The sequence below is a fragment of the Cariama cristata genome, unplaced genomic scaffold (assembly GCF_000690535.1).
Source record: "Cariama cristata isolate BGI_N322 unplaced genomic scaffold, ASM69053v1 scaffold2275, whole genome shotgun sequence".
Taxonomy (NCBI): domain Eukaryota; kingdom Metazoa; phylum Chordata; class Aves; order Cariamiformes; family Cariamidae; genus Cariama; species Cariama cristata.
Window position 1 is genome coordinate 144,323 of NW_009617961.1, and position 21,692 is coordinate 166,014.

The 21,692-nt window shown below is 39.3% G+C and overlaps 1 protein-coding gene across 1 annotated transcript in view; it reads right to left on the reverse strand.

Moving 5' to 3' along the window:
• The window catches only part of GRIN2A (glutamate receptor, ionotropic, N-methyl D-aspartate 2A), an 80,992-nt gene that overhangs the window by 58,820 nt on the left and 480 nt on the right, over positions 1–21,692 (reverse strand). Inside the window, exons 2-3 of the mRNA XM_009700672.1 lie at positions 20,003–20,595; positions 6,219–6,333 (exon numbers count right to left, since the gene is read on the reverse strand). Of these exons, the coding sequence (XP_009698974.1) occupies positions 6,219–6,333; positions 20,003–20,595 (708 nt within the window). The remainder of the gene's footprint in view (positions 1–6,218; positions 6,334–20,002; positions 20,596–21,692) is intronic.

Consider the following 21,692-nt stretch of genomic DNA (forward strand, 5'->3'; position numbering starts at 1 on the left):
CATCTTCACATACAGCCTGGAATATTCCCTTTGGTTTAAACTCTACAGGATACAGGAAGGAAAGCAGAAAATAGCCAAGAGCATGGAAGAGCTTGTTTGATGTCAGACTGAATTAGCAAACATAGGGTACTCATCCGCTGTTGTCTAAAGCACCTTACAAACTCACTTTATTACATACATGGTTTGACCACCTCATGCATGCCTATTTATTTTTTGAAGATTGCAGCTGAGGAGGGTGATAACGAAGTATTTGGTGTGTTTCTGCGTAACTAGATAAATACAGCTAGCCTAAGACAGACAGACAACTTGCAAAGTTATGCATTGCTGTACTTCACAGAGACCCCTCTTCCACTGCACCCTAAAGCAGTTCCTAAATAATATGAGGATGATTGACATAATCCTAATCACACACCCTCAGAGACACCATTGACTCAGAGAAAAAGAGCAAGGCCAGATCCTGAGCAGAGAAAGAAAAGAGCAGAGTATGATCTCCCTTGTGTGCCAATGCTGGCACGAAAAGAAAGTCTGTCACACCGGCATATCTCACAGAAAACAAACAAATAACTCGGTCCTATCACCCTCTTCCCAGCAGATGGGAACTGTACTCAACCCACAGTCATCTTCCTTTTGTAAGAGAAAATGTTACATGACAACACTGATACTAAATGCACTCCCAGGACTACCCAACCAAACCTTTGAAAAGAGAAAAATTTTCAGGGATGTTCTTTCTACATTAAACACACACACATAATTCAAACATACTTTTTGAGCTGTCTCACTTTTGTGAAGAAAAAGATGCTGAGCAAATGCAAAATCTAACTCGTCTTGCTTTATAGAAAAACTATTTATTACTTTTATTTCATCACACTTTTCCACTTACAAGGAAGAGCTACTCTGGCAAGTTTTAAGCCAAAAACTAGAAAGCATAAATTGAGTTTGTCGTGTTAGCAATAACAGGCAGCTGCAGAGCAAAGCACAAGAGCAAAATCCTTCCTCCAGAAACAGCATCTGTCATATACCTTCTGCTGCAAACCTTTGTGTCACTTTGCGTTTCTGAAGGTCCCTATTTCACAATGACACTCTAAATTTGACAAAATATGATGCGAGCACTTTCATGTCTTATTAACAGGGAGTGTTTTACAGTACCGAGTGGTTTGAAGCCATCCATTTAAAGACTTTGAAGTTTTCAAAATTTGCAGCAAAATCTCCTATGGGGTATGCAAATGTACGGCATTTCCCTCACAGCTGCTCCTTATGCTGAGAGGAAGGCACCAATATTGTGACCAGCCAGGCTCAGAGGAGGACACAGTACCCAGAGAGATTACAAACAAACAGGAGAAGAAAGAAAAGCTACCACCTCCTGTAGCCTCATTTTTCAACACAGGATTAGTAATTAGCAGCCACCAAATCCTCAGTGGTTGGTATAGTTTTGGTACTGGGAAACGTCCCAAATAACTATATAGTGCAAGAGCTCAAACTCATGCCAGAGAAGCTGTTTTATGAGTTGATTATGTCATTAGAAACAAAAAGAGCTAAACAAATTGACAGCCCCTTCCTCCACCTCCCAGAGAGGAAGATTTTTGTCACCTCTGCACTCAGTGAAGTTCTTACATCTCTCCATAAATGTCCAGATAGCCGTATCTTTACCCCCAGAGAGGAAGAGCTGCCCTGAAAGTCTTCCTATGCTTTAATCTCCTCTCTAATATTAGCTGTAAAGAACAGGTGCAAAGCACACTTTACGACTGCTTTCCATGGTAGCTGCGATTGCTTTAGAACAGCAGAGAGAAGGGAGTCATCCTCCTTGGGAATACACAATTTAAGAAATACTGCATAATAATTGGTGCAATTCAAACAATTCAGTACAGTAAAGGTCAACGGAAAGGCCTTTAAGCTAAGCAAAAGCTCACTGATACAGAAACAATATGCAATTTTCACTTGACAGTAAGTGTCAGGATAGGCATATTTACAGGAAGACTAAATACACTAAGCAACAAGGATGGAACAAAGAAAATGACAACCCAGCAGATGTTAAAGAGCATGCTATTTCTGCTATGGGCAAAGATAGTATATCATGTTAGGCCACAGATCTACTGACAGAAGATATACCAGCAAATGGATGATTAGATCATGAAATTTCATCTGTTCTAGTTAACATATATGCATTTCTTCACAACTTGTAGAGAATGTCTATCATGAGGCATCAGGATCCTTCAGCTTTCACAACCTCTGCTCTGAAATCAGTTGACATTTGGCAAGAAACTACCCTGTACCATCTCAGTGACTTTTTATTATCACAGTACTCTGACAAAAAGCTCTGTCGGAAATCTGACCAAGTGTTTGGTTTTTCAGTTCTTGTCCGGTGAAGTCTCAGCTATACCATTAGATCTGATGGCTGTTTTTTCTCGACTACAGGACGGTGGATGTTAGTAGCCAGATGGAGCTCTCCGTGAACACCCTGGTTCATTTATTTCAGGCAGGAATTGCACACCCTCTGCCCACTCATTCCTACTTAGACACAAATGTGTACAACCTCACACAGTGCTTCTAAATCTGGCATATGCTAGTTAACCAGAGCAAAATCAAGTTCTGCATTAAATCCTGCATTAATAGAAAGTTAAAGATGATTGGTTACGTTTAGAATAAACCTGGTTGTAAGTAATGGTTCTCGCAGTGGCATTTGACTAGCAGTTATGCCATGTAGGACCTGTTACTCTTGCTTCTCGTAAAAATTCATTGGCTACAAAATGTAGGACACTTATATCCCACAAATTCACCCAGAGTACAGACCACCATGGTAATTTTAGCTGTATCTATCTGGGAGCACCAGTAAGAATTGTTTTTACCCTGGAACTCATCTTGACACATGGAATATGCTATACAGTCCTCCCTACCTTACTTAACACATATGATATGCACAGCTAATTAAACCACCTAGTTTTGTCACTGTTAATTATATTCTACTATATGACTTTAATATTGGATTGATTGGTTTCATTTCCACATTAAAAAAAAAAAAAAAAAAGGAAAAGGCTAACAGACTGTGAAGTTTGCAACTCAGTGAAGGTAATGGGCCGGGTGAGACACGCAGGTCACACCTCGCTGAGATAAGCTTAATGGGGGAGTTGCAGCTGGTACTGCTGGACCTCTGAGGATTTTTTTAGCACTAGCACAGTGTTCCTGCAGCACTTTGGTGATATTTGAGCAACACTGTTAACTCTGGCAAATTTATCAAGTTTCACTGAAACAAGCACATTAAGCTTGTCGTCGTAAAAATCTCTTGCCTGAGAACAGCAGCCCCTTTGCCTGTCAAGATTAGCAGCAAGAATATGAATGTTGGTGTCAGAAGTTTGAGTAGCTGCTTTAGGATCTGTCAAAATATCTTGTTGGATGCCTGAAAAAACTGAACATGCCCAAAAGTGATTTTCAGTCTTCAAACTATTATCATCCAACCAGATTTTTTCAGAAACTGATATGGGACAAATGCCTCAGTCAACCCCATTTACATGTGAAATTACCACAGAACTTATTTTCCTAGGGGTAAGATGTATGCTCTTCGACTACGGTTGAATGGATTTTCTATAACCTCAAGCCTTGAGTGAAGTATATCAATTTTTAGACCAAGGAAAAAATGTATTTAAGTAAAAGCAGATTATTATACTAAAACCAAAGAAAATTGAGTTTTAATGTTAAATCTTGTAATTTCAGAAGAATACTGGGTAAAAAATTCTTCACATAAGCCATGACTACGCTTTCTTAGGTAAATAATAAAGTAGCTACTTGCAATTTCTATGTATATTAGCTACATTACAAGGATTATCAGGCTGTTGCATTGTCAGCGTTTCACATGTCAGTGTTTCACATGAGTAAATCATTTAATTAGATTCTAGGACTTGATGTTTTCCATGTAGGATTCGGGATATTTAATAAGACTTCAATAAAACAATTCTGTGATACTCATTGCAATACTATAATTGGAAGCAAAAGCATGCGCATTTGGAAACTCTGTTTCCAAAACTGAGTTTGGAAACTCAGAGGAGGACACATTAGATCTCAGATGAGTTAATTTGACAGTTTTGAAACTGAGCAAAATAGTGCAAGGAGAAAGAAATTGGCTAAGAGGTACAGGGTGAGAAATGCAGTTTGGAAAGAATGTCGGGACGACACTAGAGAGATGTTCAAATAAACCAAGGGTGGGCAAGGGCCTTCTCATGTCTCTGAGTCAGAGGAACTGACCTATTATTTCTGAACTGCACAGTGACACTCTGTTGATATAAACGTGGGGTGCACCGAGATAGCCGAGAGCTACATCTGTGTCCAGCTTGCCAGGATAATTGATTAGTCAGTTTATTTGTCTTCATCCACAGAGGCAGGGATCAGCTTGTGGTCAGAAGAATAATTCTGGCGGTGACAGCCTGTTCTTGGCCGCCTTTCATTTCTCCCCTCTGACACAATTAAACCTGGCCCCCTTCCCATAGTCCTACGACAGAGAAGGAGACCTAAAAGCTGCGGCTAGGGGCAGGCTGTTTCTGCTGAAGTAACTCGTCTGGCCTGCTACTGAAAGGGCTCTAAAGCAAAGGGGCAGCTAGGAGCAGAGGCATAACTTTTTTTCTGGGCAGGAGCCTCCCTCCAGTGACTCTTTGTTTCTTCCTAGAAGCCCCACAAACACAACAATGAGCAGGAAGGGATTTACCGGATAGCAAACTCTGCACAGACAATGTGAGCATCAGCCTACAGAGAGTCGAGTAGCCCAGCGCAGCAAGTGGAGCGTGCACTGATGCCATACAGCACGCACCGTTAGATACAGCAAAACCTGCACCAAATCTTCCATTCTCCGATAGAGGAGTCACTTGAAGGTTAAAACAAGCTCAAGTTATTTCTTGGAAATAGTGTCGGTTCAGTTATCCAGCATTTCTTTGCTGCTGTTAGCTCATTTTTCAAAAACGTCAAACCTATCTCCTTTGAATGGTCACTTTAGAGAAGTTTTGAGGTACAAAATGTATGAAATTATTATACCATAAGCATTGTTGACTGCCTCTCTAACCATTTTCTCCCTTTGGTGCCTCACACCAATATTCCCCAAGCAGTGTAACATTTTTTCCAGAACATTATATATGATATGCAGACCATTGAAGAATTTTAAAATAGAGTAAGAAATGTTCATAATGGTTACTGAGAAAAAGATTCCTCCAAAGATTCAGATTGACACATTTGGATAGCATTAAATTTATCCAGAGAATTAAATTTGCATCAAATGAACATAAAGGAATACACAGCATAATCTAGGACTACTCTCTGTGTTTTTGCATGACCAGCATATTTACTGAGATGTCCTTCAGTAATTCTTATTTTGTCATTATTATTCAACATCACGAAGAGTCTTGCAGTCTCCTAAACTGGAATTTTAAGTTGATTTTATGGGATTCTAAAACTATAAGAAAAAGAGTTCATAGCTTTCATCAGCATTTTAGATAATGCAGGATCATGCTTTATGAATTTTAAATAAAACTGGTGGATGATACAGACGTATTTTTTCCTACAGTCTCCCATTGCAAACAGCTGCTAAGGTCCCCTGTCTTTACAACATGGGACCACAGATAACCTGCAAAACTCAGAGCCAAAGCAATCACAGGCTGAGGTGGGAGTTTTAAAGAAAAACTGCTCATGATAAACAGCTTCTTTTGTTACTCATATATATGAATAATCCTTATATCAAGACACTTCAGAATTTTATGCAGATCACCTGCCTACCAGGAGAACACAAGCCAAGATTCTAAATTTCACAACTTAAAAAAAAAAAAAAAGTGTACATTTACTCTAAAATCTGTCAAAGAACACAAAACTAAGCAAATAAAAGGAATGGGGTTGTCAAGATGTCAAATCCATCCAAATTTAGGTAATTAAGGCCCAAGTTTCTGGAGATTTTTCAGTCATCCATTTTATTTTACTAAATTGTAAGAAGAAATGCAAAGTATGTTTCACAGAAGTCTTCTGAAATCCACGTGGCTTATCTTCACTGATATGTTGCTTTCTCTGTTAAAACTCCTTAGATCTACTCAGAATAAGGTAAAATTATCTTTTCTCAACTGTTGTGACAAACCTGCTACAGCAGAGTATCATCACTGACATCCATGATGTTAATCTGTCTACTTGTCATTAATAGAGTTCTACCAAGTCTCTCCTATCTCCTCTCATGTCTTTTACCCAGAGGTAATGCTCACCTTTTCCCATTCGCGATCGTTGTTCAGTACTATCACCACCAGCCTGGGGTGTGCCTGATAACCATCTGCTGTGAAGGACAAATCTTTACCTTCCCAAGTCACATTCATCATAAACCTAGAAGGCAAGGGAAAAAAAGTTCATTGAAAAATTAATGAGCTGTCCAGCAGTTAATGAGCAAGCTAGTTCAGTCATCAGAACCACCAATGAAATACATGCACCAAATCCTGTTAACGCTGTGAAAAGCCTACATTTGCAGCATGGGGAGTCTGGGCATTTCAAGGTAGTCCATAGAAGACAAAGCAAAATATTGTTTACATATGATTTTTAATGCAGACGTCATTTTTAAAGCAGCTTCCACATTACGCATGACCCATACACTCCATGAATAATCTTTCTTGCACTTTGCACAACTTCATCAGTTTTTCAGGATCATTTTAAACATGTCTACATCAGCTCTGTATGTAACATTATACTATTCTCTCACTAGAGTAATGCTTAGAGGTAAGTGCATCTACTCTGGCCTCACCTGTTTAGACCTCCAAGAGTCCTGCCAGCCCTTCCTGACACTGTGCCCATACACAGTGTCTTTGTGACACTTGGATAAATTCTGCTAATGCCTTCAGCCAAAACCAGACATGAAAACTTTGAAGGGGTCGATAATATTTCAGTTCAGTAATTTCAAAAAGAAAAGAGATATATATTTTAAACTTTTTTGCATTTAGGTTAATTTTTAATGGTTTTCAAAAGATATAGAAACTAATTAGCACTTTGAATAGAAAAAGAAATTAGAAGGACTCAGAATAAAATGTACAGGAAGAAGGAGGATTTTTAAAATTTTGTTGAAAATGTCAGTTCCATCCCAAATTTCCTGCCTTTAGACTTACCAGTTTGGGCAATGAATCAATAAAACCCTTTATTTACCATAGGCTCTTTGTTCATCTACAACTGGTAAGACTTATTCAGCTGAAAATTTTGTACAAATTTCTGTCAACAGAAGGAAATTACTCAGCGCTACAACAAAAGGTACCTCTCCTAAGGTGTGCCACAGTACTGTTGCTTGCTTTCTCCTGTATTGTCATGCCAACCTACACGTTCTAAGGACAGAATACTACTTCTTATAAGCAATGCTGTCATTAGTAATGATTACATCCTCTCTAGCTAGTCATTGCTTTGACCTGGGCTGTGCCTTCGAGGGACACTTACGAACTCTGGCGAGTGACACTGCAGGTGGCTCCATGAACACCAGCCCCGGGCCCAAAGCATTCAGCAGCCAGACACTGCAGCGGACCCGATCTACCCTGGGGTAGGGATCGAGGTACTCTACTCATCACCTTAGAGACATCTCTCAACTCTACAGAGTCCTGTCGCTTTTCTAGTCGTAGAATTTCCCCTGGAGATCTTAAATTCCTTCTTGAGTTTATACCAGTTCTAATATAGTCTACCTCGTTTTTCCTTTTCCTGATTAATATGCATAGCTTTTAATGTCTAACTGTTGCTTTCCATTCATCATTGAACCAGGTATCCTCTTTTCCAAAGCATTGTCCTTTCATTGATTCAGAAATGCTGGCATTTTGGCAGTCTAACAAACTTGACTTTCCCCAAAAATAATTTTCTCTCAAAACTTTTGACAGATTTATAACATAAATCCATATTTATATTTGCTCTGGTTCCACATAGCTTCAGTGTTTCTCAGTCAGAACAGATTGTTTCCACCACTCCATGGTCAGAAAGAGGGACGAGAAATTGCAGCTTTTATTTAAAGCACAAATACAGGGAACTTACTGCCAAGAGTCTGAACTACCACAGCACACAGGTCAAGCTCCCTGGACTGTGATATTGAAAAAGTCTATCATTTTACACATTATCTGAAATTTCATTACCTAAGAAAATCAGGCTTGAAAGGGAAGAGAGTAAAAGGCTGGTATTGGCATTGGTGTTCTTTGGTCATGTTGGAAAAAATCAAAACTCCAGACTGCCAACATGAGCCTGACAGGGCTATCCCGTGGGCGAGAGGTAACACCGCAATTCAAAACCTTGGAGATCCCATGGCACTTCCAGAAGATAACGTGCCCTCCACCCTATATTATTGGTCTGAAGTTAATTGCCTTGAATTGCACTGAATTCTCAGTGTATTTAATTGATAGAAATTCAGTCCAAGCTCTCACCTAGGTTCTCTCCTTCTGGAATTCAACTCAACAGCAATATCATTCCAACCTGTAGACAGATGTGTCTTGAAGGGCATTAAAGTTACTTTAACTAGTCTTCATACATTTTTATGTAATCTTTTACCCACATGAAACTAATACTGGTTTACATGTATGCTTGTTTGTTGGTTTGGGTTTTTTTTAATAGCAGTAGTAGCAGCATGTTCTCCTGGTGATTCTGACATACACAAAATTCTTCAGCTACATATTCAAAGGAGAAGGCTTTGTATTGACATAGCTGCCTGAAAATCCCAATAGCAGAAGCACACTAAATAAAAGCATATAGACCCAGAAGAAATAATGGCATTACATCATAACTGTTAATAATTAAATGTGCACTTCCCTAAACGGCCATCTTACCATCATTCAGCACCAGTTTGACAGCAATTTGTAAATTCACCCATTGTAATAACTCACATTTTGTGACAGACTTTCGGCGTGAAAATTTTCCCTTTGGCAGAACTTTGCTTTTCAGTTGAACTAATTTCCCGTATATTACATTTTTCATCCAGTACTGAAAGAGCTTGCTTGGGAATGCTTGTTTGCCACTTTGAGAGGAAGTGGCCAACCACCAAACAGAATTTGCTTGTGCATACATGTAAGAAACCAGCATAACATTCACTCACTGCTGAAAACCAAATGTACTGTGACCCAAGGAATAAAAGGTCCAGAAAGCCACCACAAGGGGAAAACAAGGACATACTGTGAAAACATGCACTGCTGGTATTCGTACTTCTGCACCCTCCCTCACAGATTCCCTCCCAATTCATACATGTGAAATAACAGCCCCCACAATGAACACATCATCTTATGGGGTCAGGCAGAAATCACCTCATTTCAATAAAACTGTCCCCTCCTAAGGGCTGGACCACAAACATGCACGCTGTACTACATCAGGCTTTTGTAACCAGTTGGGTTTTTAATCATGTAGTCATTGGTGACTGGACTTGAGTTGTAACCCTTCTCTTACATAGTTTGGTAGGATAACTACCCCAGATTTCAAACACCACTCATCACATTTTGGTGTTAATACGCAAATGCCCTAGCCTAGAAGCCAGTCAAGGGCCATCACAAGATGCAGGGCTGTAGCTGCAGTGATGTTCACGTGTTCCAAAAAGAAAGATGAGCCACAAATCTAAACTGAAAAACTGAACTCAGCATTTATTTTTAAACTCTGTGAATTCACCAGACATTTAGTAGTGAAATATTTTGCAAGTTAAAAAAAAAAGTCCCTAATCTATAAAAGTGTTTTAGAATTGTATTGTCTGAGTCATACACAAAGGTATCAGTGACTGACGCAGTCTGAGCTACCCCAGTTTCTCAAATCGCAGCAATAAAAAAGAACTTCAAAGAGATTCTTGTTTTCACAAGCACACTCTTCTGTATGAAACTCATCAGCTGCCAGTGTTCTTCAGAAACCAATGCCTACAGTCTACATTCTTTTTGAATTTTCATTTTTCCTGCACAAAAGACAGAAGTCCTGCTCTGCTTTTACTGGCCAAGATCCTAAACTACTTGTCTCCAGGAAGAACAACAGTGTGCTTTTCTGTTCCTTGTTAGGAAAAGAAAGTATTTATAATATATGTTATTTTTATACAGTTTGAAGTTTGCCCAAGATTAATTCTGTGCAAGATGTCTTTGGCTTCTGAATTGGTCAAAATGTATTTCTGAAGTAGTTTTGGAATTGCATATTCCTCTTCATAACTAAATGATGTGCTTGATTATTTGAGCTCATTACTTTAAGGTGGCAATTCAGCATACACCTTGGATTAGTAGTTAATCTGCTTTCATACCTCATTAATGCTACAACCTTTGCAAATACATGATAGCAGGAGGCCTTATGATGGTATTATGACACTGAAGTCTTCATTAACTTGCAAACTGGAGTTTGTGAGTAAGATTCCCCAGGTGACACATGTATGAAAAATGGAATTTTGGAGGGGGCAGAAGTTAAGCTATTCTCATTCTGAATCCAAAACAAGTTTTTATCATGAGAAGAATCAAGTCTGTACTATATATTTAAAATGCTTTTGAACATTTATACAAATCTTTTTTGCTTGTCACCTTCCTCAACAAAACTGAAAATTGTTGAAACACCACAGCAGAACACTGTTCCCATTGTATTTACAGCAAGCCTTTGAAGCACCAAGGTTACAAACTGCTCTCAAGGTTTCCAACAATTTTTATAGACTCAGAAAGAACAAGTAATTCAGATAAAGCTTCAGATTAATGCCAAAATTGTGTAATATTTATCCAAGTCAAAATTCTGACTCTATCCAGAAAAACAGAACACATTTGTATAAGGTGGGTTTTCCTACTCTGTAAATATTATATCACAACTTCAGTGACTCTAATTTCCATTGATAAGTGGGGGAAGACTTTGCCAAAAGGATTGGGCGTCAATTTTTAGAAGACCTCAGTTTTCAGAAGACCATTTGCCAGGGAACAATATTGCTGAAGCAGAAGCACCTTTCTGGTCAGTCTTCTGACAGAAGACATGGACTGTCTTTGCCCATAAGGTGTTTGGTGAGGATTTCCTATACAGCATGGAAACAGTTGAAACCCCAGCAAAGCCACAACCACTCCTGGAGTAGAATCTCTGAGGCTTTCTTCTTTTATGTTGTACAACAGCAAACATGTTTGCAAGCTGTGGGATTTCTTTTTATGTTTACCATATATATGTATATACGTATATGCCACATATGCAAGTGTTCCCCTAATAGATGCAAGGATTTGTGAGCAAAAGCAAGAAGGTTTAGTGGACTCTGTGGTGGGCATTTTTTTAAGGGACAAAAAAAACGCCCAATGTAAATTATAAAGATCACTTTGTCTCAAACAAAGATCAATCCTAGCCCCAGCTTCATAAACTTCTTTGGGCAATTTGAGAAAACACACAGGGACAGAATGAAAGCGCAACACTGCACAGGAGGGCAATCCTGGGAAACGGAAGCAGGTGCGATGTTGTCTCTGAAACCTCACCAGTGATGATGATCAGGGAAGTCCTCACCCGCAATACCCTCCACGTGCTGTATCTCTGGGATGCCAGGCAGGGAGCATCCTCCCAAATATTCATGTCCTCAGGATGGGCACTCTCATGCCCACCCACCTGTGTCCCAGAAGACCCTGCAAGGCTACTTCACTATTTATTTCTCCCTTAGAGCAAGCTGAGCTTACTCCTGATGACCCGTTAAGAGCAGTGAGCCAAGAGACTTAGCTCCCTCTTTCTCCTTTTCAGGGTAATTTTTGCCACGGGCAATAGCGTATGAAGCAGTCCCTGAATCAACTATCTTCTCCAGGGGAAAGCCAAGCTGAGGGAAAACTCTGGCCAAAAGGCAAGGGAAATGCAGATTTTTGAGATTCATGGGGCTAGAAATAAGTCAAAAATATGGAATACAATCTGGAACCGTCCCTCAAAAGCATTGCACGGCCAGGAGGAAGCACTGCTGTAGAGAGGATAAAACTAGTCTATGCATCGAAGCAGCAGCACTCTGCACTTGCTGAGGCCAGATAGGTCTAGTTATGCTTAAAATAAAACTGAAATACTCTTCTAGAAAGATGCAAGGATCACAGCATTAACAAGATGTCATGCATAAGAAAACACTTTTACAAATGTGTAAAAATTCAGGGCATCTAGAAAAGACCTGGATTTTAAAAGCTAGCAATTGCATGCATGTACATACACTGACCCAGGAAGTCCTTGGATCAATGCAATAAATTAAAACTTCTTAATTAATTGATACCTTAAAAATAAATGCATACAATGTAGTTGTGATAATTATTATATATATGACAAAAAATGGTTTCACCAAAACTAATACAAAAACTTGCCTCTTCTTCCTTCCAGACTGCTTGTTTTGATGTTTTCTCTATTTTTCTCTATTGTATGTTTATTTTCTTTCCATCTGTCCACTGAAATAGGAATGTGAAACTGTCTGTGCTAGGATCAAGTTGTGAAACTGAACACAATTAGTACCAACAGCTGCTTTTCCTACAGAAAGGATCCTTCAGCTTCTCTCCTGCCAAGGTTTAAGCCTTCTTCTTCACTAACCTCTTTTCATAACATTCAGCATCTAGCAATAAATAAATTGTTAGATTTGGGGGCGGGGGAAACATGTTGAATTCCCACGATTACCTTGAAAACCTTGGTTCTGACAGGTATGAATGCAAGAGAAACTGCTCCAAGCTCCAGCCTGGCAAAGCAGCAGGGACACCCCGGGGCAGGGGGGGAGCCAGCCAGGAGGCTGCAGGACGGAGGGGCTGCACGCCATACAGGAATTATGCCTTTAGAAACCCAACACGTCGTGCAAACACCCTCAGCAAATGTCCTGTGGTTTTAAAAGTAAGTTCAGAGACAGGAAAAGCAGACTGTCTCAGATGACCTTTCTTTTGGTTGCTCTGATATTTGCTCCTTCCTTTTTTGTTTTATAATGATAATTTTATACGGATTCAGATTTTTAAAAGTAGAAATTCAGGACTTGTAGGGGTTAAGAACAGATACAGCTCTGCGGTAACAGGCTGGTTTATAATTAGTATGAAATCCACCTAGTATCCTGCTCCCAACCAGATCACCAGCTGGGAAAAATATAATGGGTAAGGCAGAGGCATTAATGAAAACATATCACTCCTAAGCTACCTCCAAAGAAGAGAACTTAGTTACTAGACCTGTAAAATAAAGCACATGGCCTGGTAGCTGCAGGGACCGGAAAGTCGGCGGGACTCCTCACTGCCACTGGTTGAGACCCACGTTTCCTGCCCTCATCCTCCAGCCCAGATAAATTCCTCAGGTGCCATCACTGGGGACGATCATTTTTTATTTAGTGCCTTCTACACCATGGGGCAGTGTTTCAAATCCATGGTAACCGCAGGCAATGAAAAGAAACAGCAGAAACTTAGGGAAATACAGGTTTCATAAAAGAAACTCTCCCCTTCCTCTCCCAAAGAAGGCATTTCCAAACTGAGATTTAAAGCAGATGAAATGCCTCACAACCAATGTCTCATCTGGTGATACTGCTCTTTCCTCCAAACAGTATGAACCAACCATTTTAATAATCTAGACAGCCAGCCTGTCTGGGCTTGGCATTCACCCAGCATCATACCTAAAAAAGCAGGAGTGAATCCAAATTTTGTCTTCTTTATCTTGTTGAGGCTCTGAACTGCTGAAGTTCCTTACTATGATTCTACTGTGAAATCTAAAAGATACTTATCAACAGAAATACCAAGACAAATTATTTATCATTAAGAAACAAATTTCCTAAAAACATCTATTAAATCACAAAATGCTGAATGTAGAATACATATTGTGTGGCCTGAAGTACATATAGAAACAGAAATAGGTCTGAAATAGATCACTATTAAAAAAGGTAGTGATGCATTTTTCAAACAGTAAAGGTTTTTTTAAGGACAATTTTATATCTTAGGCTATGTAGAATTTTTTTTTTTTTTCTAAATTCAAATCCTTCACAGTGATGCAAAAAGCCTCTTTTTCCTCTTCGTGCGTCGTCCTCCTCCACTTCCCCCAGCCCTCGCTCTCCTGAATATAACTCTGCGACGATATCCTGCTTTGGATCTGTATCTCCCTAGGCCTTGAGCCAGCATGGATGAATAAAATTTTGGGAACAATATGCTCAGTGACTGTGAAAAAGGAATGGCATGCCAACTACTTGTACCTCCTGCCAGCTGGTCCTTAAAGCATTAGTTGCCACTAGGTCTGGAAAAGTCATTTTGCCCCAATTCTGCCAGACAAGTGACAAAACTCTTGGGGAGCCCTTCTGAAAGGGGGGCAAGGGGAGGGAGCAAAATCAGAATGGGCCCAGCTCCCTGGGAGGGTGTCACAGACTAGTGTAACTGAACACCAGGAGGTTCAGAGACTTAATGTTATTATTAGTAATAACATTTCATAAAAAGCACTAATATGGTTACATTTTGCTGCACCACCTCAGAAGCGCCCCAAACTCTTCCCCACAAAGTCTGCCTGGCTTCGTACAAGGGGATGGGGTCTGCAGCAGCTCCATCTCCAAGAACCTTCGCTTATATTTTGAATTTCAAGGCCTGCTTTCAGCCCTGAAGGCTGGCTCTGCTCAACTCCAGAACAGAGGCCATGCTCGTTCTCTGGTTTAAAAATTTTTTTTTTAATCGTCACAAAAAGGGGAAAATGTTCTAAAAGCCCCTAATCTGGTAACTGTTACCTTCTGCTTCCTAAATTGACCTAACCTGCGAGAAAATTCTGATACAGACTTTCTGTAGTTTCTTTAATGATTTCATCAGTAAACCAGCACGACATCGGGATCTCTCAGGTGGAGTGTTTTCCTCCACAACCCATCTTTTGTTGCCAGTTTTACTTTCAGAGGAATAGGATAACAGTTTCTTCAATTCAGTTCCTGCTGTTTAATGCAACTATATGGAAAATGCCCTCATGCTATAGAAGAGGGCAATTACAGCACATGAATTAAAAGAAGTGCAAATATCTAGTTGTTACTGTTTAAAGTCTACTTATCAGCAGTAAACTAGACTTTGTGTATCCCTGTGTACAAATCCAATTGCTACAATACTCTACTACTGGGTTTCCTGATCAGAAAGCATCCCCACACAAATTAATGAGACTAAGTGGGATCCTGCCACTGACAAAATTTTTTCTTGTCTTGAGTGTCGTATCTTATTCATTTTTTCATGTGACGATAATAATTTCTTGTAATCTATGACATCTGAAATTCATTGTCAACATAAAATCTAGGACTGGCAGCTTAGTCCTCATTTCGAGATGCTTGCCTAAATATACTGTCCTCCCCGGAAATCTGCTGCTCCCCATATCTCTGTGGCCACGGCGCTCCACGAAGGCTTGGAGCTTTGTTCACACCTTCAGCCATTTAGGTGCATCATCCTTATTTGGATTTGTTTCATTAGAGCAGCATTCACAGTAGCGAAGGAGAAACATAACCAAATCTGGCAGCATGCAAAACCTAAAATTTCTTCAAGCTTTAAAGTTATCAAAAATGAAGTCTTAAATTGAAAATGTACTCCCATTAGCTGTTTCCCTCCACAACACGTAAGCAAAATATGTGACTACTGAAACTTGGGTTACGGTCTCAGATCATCACCCTGTGTGCAATGCACTCCTCTGAGCTCCAGTAAAACCACGGTGGGATGACAAAATGGGAAAGACAAACAAAATATCCTGCAGAGTCTTAAGTGAAAGTAAGTAACATTTGTTTTTCTGCACAGCAAGTATGCTACTAGTGAAAAAGCATTTTGCTTCATACATAATTAGTTAAATAACGATATATCTTCAATTATCCAATAAAGCAGATGACACTTGTTTTCCCAAGTCTTTTGACAGAACTTAAATGAAACAAGCCTCTGTAAATTGGCTGTTGATCCATATGCAGGAAAAGATTAAACAGATTTGCCGGATTATTCACCAAACCATTGTGTCCATTTAATCCCTGATTTTGCTCAAAGGAAAAAGAGGAAAATTTATCTATCATTGCTAAAAGCTGGAATCAAAATATTAAACTTGATGAATGAATATCTGGACTAAAGAGGCAGCATACCCTTGCCCTCTGAGGAAGGTGCTCTCTCATAGCCATGCTGTAAGCTAACAGCAGCACAACAGCAAGGACAAGAAAATGAACCATGCGGTTGTTCATGGAAAGATGGAAATGTTGGGTAGCACATTTCAAAACACTGTTCCCACCAAGTCCCCAGGGTTTTAAAGTAGGGTGACTCAGGGCAGGAACAACTTACACGTTTGTACCTGGCCCTCTGGACTTCACATTGCTCCTACTCCCTAGCTCGGTGACGATGAATAACAGAAGCTACGCTCGGGAAGGGTATGAAATGCCAGCCTGCCCAGAGCAGTGTGGACAGCTTTCTAGCCCTGCACCTTCACTACCAAAAGTAAGATGGGTCTCTCAATCCTGCATGTTATTTTGTTGTATTTGGAAACTGAGTGTAACTAAATGTAACCACCACATGGTAAATGCCTGACTACCTACGGATAGACACATCTTTTTGCTTTTCAGGAAAATGACAACAGAGCAACAGCTTTGTCACCCCCATCCATCCCTGTACGGATCAGGGTGTTGGAAACGTTGCTGTGAAGTGTATCTCCCAGGGTTATGACTTTCATGCGCAACAGGAGTACTCTTCTAGACAAAGCAGAAGCATTTCTATTCACAAAGCAGCAGCATCTTCCATGACAACTGGCAGGATTATTTTGTTTTGCTGTTTGTTTGCTTACATGTTTTCCTTCTTTGAGAGAGAGAGCAAGCATTTGTTCAACTGACATTGCATTAATGAGCTGTTAATTCTATTTATCCTGCTGTGCTAGTGCCACTATTTCACACAATAGTATTATTCTGCCTTGGGAGAATCTAAGTCTTAAACAGATGGGAAAAGATGATCTGAATCAACACATGTATATATGTGTATGTGTGTATATATATATATATGTTTCTAAATGCATTGAAAATGATCCCTGTATTTTAAATTCTTTATTCATAGGGAAAAAATTCGTTTTCCCTTGTGTATCAGAAATGCACATTGATCAAATCATTCCAAAAACTAAAGCAAACCTGATTTTTTTCTGAGTCTAGAAAGTCAATAAAAGCGTTTCAGAATTGCAGTGACAGGGGAAGGATAAATTGTGTGCTTTAAAACGTATATATCTTCAAACCAATTTAATACTCCAAGGATTTAAGAAAGAGGGAGGGGGAGCTTTCACTTCACAGCTTTCCTTACATAGAATTTCTTCATAAATGGAGATGAAAATAGCTATCTAGATGCGGGAAGTCGCACATAAAGCATTACCAACATCCATTTGCAAGAAAATTATCTATTGCGGCATAGCCTTGGAATACTACACTGAGTTTAAAGCTGAATCAAACTGTCATTATAATAGATGGAGTCTAAAGATCCCAGTTTGTTGCTCCATTCTTGAGCTTGGTTTTGGTCAAGCATCACCTTACAGAACCTCTTCCTTGCTTTCCACTGAGTTCTCTGGTCCTGACTTTGCAAGCAGTGTCCCTTTGTGCAATCCTACTTCTCCAGCACTGATTTCCAGCATGAACAGGGAGGCACAGTACAGCAGATCCCAGGTCCATAAGCTGTTTACAATTACTTTAGCCCTTTTCATTGTGACAATGCTTCAAAACCCTTTGTTCAAGTTAGCTCCTTAATACAGCATCATATACATTTATCTTGTAGTTTAAAATATAAAGCTGCACTATCTGTGACCTGAAACTGTGAAGATCGCATTTCAGAATAAAACCCCAATTTAGGCACTGATTTGTCATGTAAGAAAGAAACATACAATTTAGTGATAACGATAAGAAAGTACAATGAATTTACAGAATTCACCTTGGCATAGAGAGATGGATCATCTCCCAGAGATTACTTAGCACTACTCAATGCTTGCATATACTTGCTTTTCTTGCAGGTTATATGTGACAAGAATAGTCTCAGTGAGTTATTATATAAGAAGAACTATTTAAATTTTCTTCATTTTAGTGTAATTCTGACATTTCTAAATTAAAAACAGCCTGCTTCTTATTCTTGTGGTGTTGGAGAAGCTCAAAGAATCTCCAGTGCGGAAAATACAGTCTCACTTCATAGCTCAGTGTTTCGCATCAGGAAATGACTTTATTAACCACAGTGCACTATATTGCAATTTCTCCTATTAATAGTTTTTACGTGCATCAGGCACTGCACACTGCAAAATCTCCTGGTGAAGTCTAATTTCACTGCTCTAACACTCACAACTCCTATTCTTGTAGTCGTACAGATTTAATGAGAAAAAAATGATTGTTTGAAGAAAGGCAAGTTATGCTGAATGCTGAATACTGAATACCTAATTCAAGTCTACACTAGTGTATTTCCAAAAGAATTTGGTAGGAGTCCTTTTCAAAACAGGTTCATGTTTTTGTGGCCCTTCCAAGTGAACCACAGTATTTTAAACACCAACACTTCTGACTACAAAATACAATTTAACTTTCACAGAAACTAGAGTTCAAATATTAATAGTAGATTTCTTTCTTTGTACAGATCCTACTAAGGCACAACATTTGGTTAACGGGATGCCATTAGCTTTTATCTGGCATTGTCACCACATGCATTAAGAAGAAGCATGTGAGGATCACACACTGAGCATGGGTAGGACACTCATCCCAGCAGTGCCTCCCAGCAGTGACACGAGCGACCATGCAATGGCTTTCTTGGAGTCATACTGGACCAGAGAGCCAGCCCAGTGCTGCCTCCTGTCACTCCTCAGGGGCAACTGGGACAGTAGGAAAAGAATCACAGATTTTCTGCAATGCCTCCAGTGAATTTGTACAGTTTTAGAGGCAGAGGCTTAGAAATAGGAAAGGGAAGACCATTAAAAGGTGGAAGCGTCATACGAAAGGCAAGCCCGCTTTAAGGAGACCTGTGCAGGTTTCTGAACTTTGGTCACAGAGTTTATAAAATACATATATGAAATGTTAAAATCCATTTACTTGGCAGTATTTGGCTTTTAAGAGAGCTTTTGAAGAATGCTGTGTGCAAAAATGCCATTTTCAATGAAAACAACAACTGTTCCAGGACATCATTTGGCAATCAGCTCCTAATCTTAATATGCACGTACATCTCAGAAGATTAAAAACATTCTACAATCTCCTCTATGAAATCAGCATTAATTTTCCTTCTTGTGCCAATCCCATCCTACTTTTCTGTAGAACGCACTTCATCTGCAATATTTGGTCAGAACAAATTTCATAAATACTGCTTAGTAACTTCCACATGAGCTATTGTAAAGAGCTATTAAAAAATACGCAAGATCCCCTTTACTTCCTCTCACAAACCAGATAAAGAAATATATTACTGTGTGACATGTATTATGCAATATTTTGGATAGACTTAACCAGGACTATCATGTCTAAAAGGGATAAATAAAAGAGGAAAAAAAAAAAAGCAGCAAAGAATCCTGATTTAAACCTTGACAGTTCCCATATGACAAAACGTTTTGAGAAAACATCCATATCAACTAGGATTAATGCAGATTAATTTTTACAGCTATTCTGGTACAGGTGACAAAAATAAAATCCTCACAAGCAGAAGTGACATATTTCAGTTATTAGATGGTAAAATCTGCCTAAGTAATCTAATACTTCTATAATTTCCAGGGACATCTCTTTAATGCTGCACACCTCTTGTCTTCTAAAATACTACCAGGTTCCATTCCTGCTTATACAGTAATTCAGACACAGTCTCCAGAGCATTTTGGTAATTTTACCTCATAGTTAAAGTATACAATGACACGATTTTATTAACTCATCTTCATACTCTAAGACTAATTTCTGTCATCTTCTACATCAGATCCAGAGCAGTATTTGTTCTCCACTGCACATAACAACATTTCCATGTGCACAGTTATCAGTGCAGCAAGTCCTCTTGCACATTCCCTCGAAACACATAAAAACTGTCACTTAAAAAGGGCATGCTGGGATTAACAAAAAACAATATTCTCTTTCAAGAAACATATAATGGCAATGGAATGGAAAATTACCAAGGTTCTGTAGAGAAAAGAAACCCAAACCAATAAGCCTTACTTGTGCAAGGTGTGAGATGGCCGGTCATTTTTCTCCAGTTGTCCATAGCAGCTAGTTTTTGCTTCAGGAATGAAGGAGTATTTTTCCAGCATGGCTGATGCAGCAGTGGCAATAATCCCAAGGCCATCCCGTACCCGAGCTTCTAAACTGTAGTCCCATTCATCATAAGATGCTGAAATGAGTCCTGAAGGAAATTCCTTGGGAGTGATTTCTGTGTTACCACTAACCAGGCTGGGAACTATCCAAAAGAAATCATAGCCAGTAAGGCCCAGAGAACGAGCCTCATCCAGTATGTAGACAGCTTCATCCTTGGAACAATATAGCAGGATGACGGATGAATGAATTTTCTTCAGCTGAATTTGGGTCTTGGCATCTCCAAAGGCGGTATCGAGTATAATGACGTTTTGCATGTCCCAGCCCACAAAACTATTTTCCACTGTGGTCTTAATGACATTGATGAAGTCTCGATATCCAGGGAAGGTGGTGGTCACCAGAGAGAACACGTGCCAGTCATAATCCTGCATGATCTTCAGCATGATGATGGCTTCTTGCTGGATGGAAGCCCCAAACTGGAAGAATGTGGACATCACATCCTAGAATACCAAACACAGTGAAAGATTACTAATTTTGTATAAGTCTGAAGGCAATAGAATCTCCAGTTCTTCTGCTCTCTTTGGTGCACCATAGCTGCCAAACTTTCATTGCATTCCAATAACTCTCTGTGCCTTATCACATATCACTAATAAGCAACACTGATCGTAAGTACCATAGCTAATTAAAATATTTACCAAAAAGTGACAAACACATATTTAAGTAAGAAATTTCTGAGTGCTTGATCACTCGAAGTCAACAGCTCAAATCAGTACTTACTGAGGAAGCTCCTGTTAAACAATTCATCTCCAGCAGGTAGCTTTAGATTCATCAAACTCATTAAGAATGCAACCCAATACATTCATACAAATCTTTAGTTGCAATGGAAATAAATTGCAATGCACACATTATGTATATATATGAAGAAGCTCTGTACTTCTAGGTCTGAGGGATACTTCATTTCCACAGGTTCACTGGACTTGGTGGAAGCTGTCAAACTCTGCAGAAGTAGATTTATCATCCCAGGTACTGAGTTCACTACTGTTCATGAGCTCACTACTGATCATCCTCCATTCAGAGCACATGGCCCATTGATGTCTGATGTAGAATTAACAAGATGGGACTCCAGGGACAACCAGCAAGCTGCCAGTGTCCTCATTAAAGGACTCAAATGGAAATAAATTTAAACAAAAGTCAGTAACTGGTAGCTGCATTGCCTGACACAGCTGTGCTGTCAGTTTGCTAGGAGATTTGTTTCTAATATTTGTCTTAGCCTTTTACAGTATTCATAACATTTTATACAGCATAAGGACTGGTGTTTCTTATTTTAACAACATCAATCAGAAATAGGCAACACAATAATATATTTTGTTGGCAGTACATTTATGAACATCTTCATTGGTCTAGTTTTACCAAGTTGCTGTAAGATCTAAATTTATTTTTGAATTTTACATTCTAGATTTATACACATCACAATTATTAGAGTAACAAAACTGTACACAGGAAGCTATATAATCCTTTATTTCCATTTTACTTCAGTATTCATTCCTGACCAGTAGTGGCAATTTATGTGCATCATTTTCAGATACAGAAGGTATGA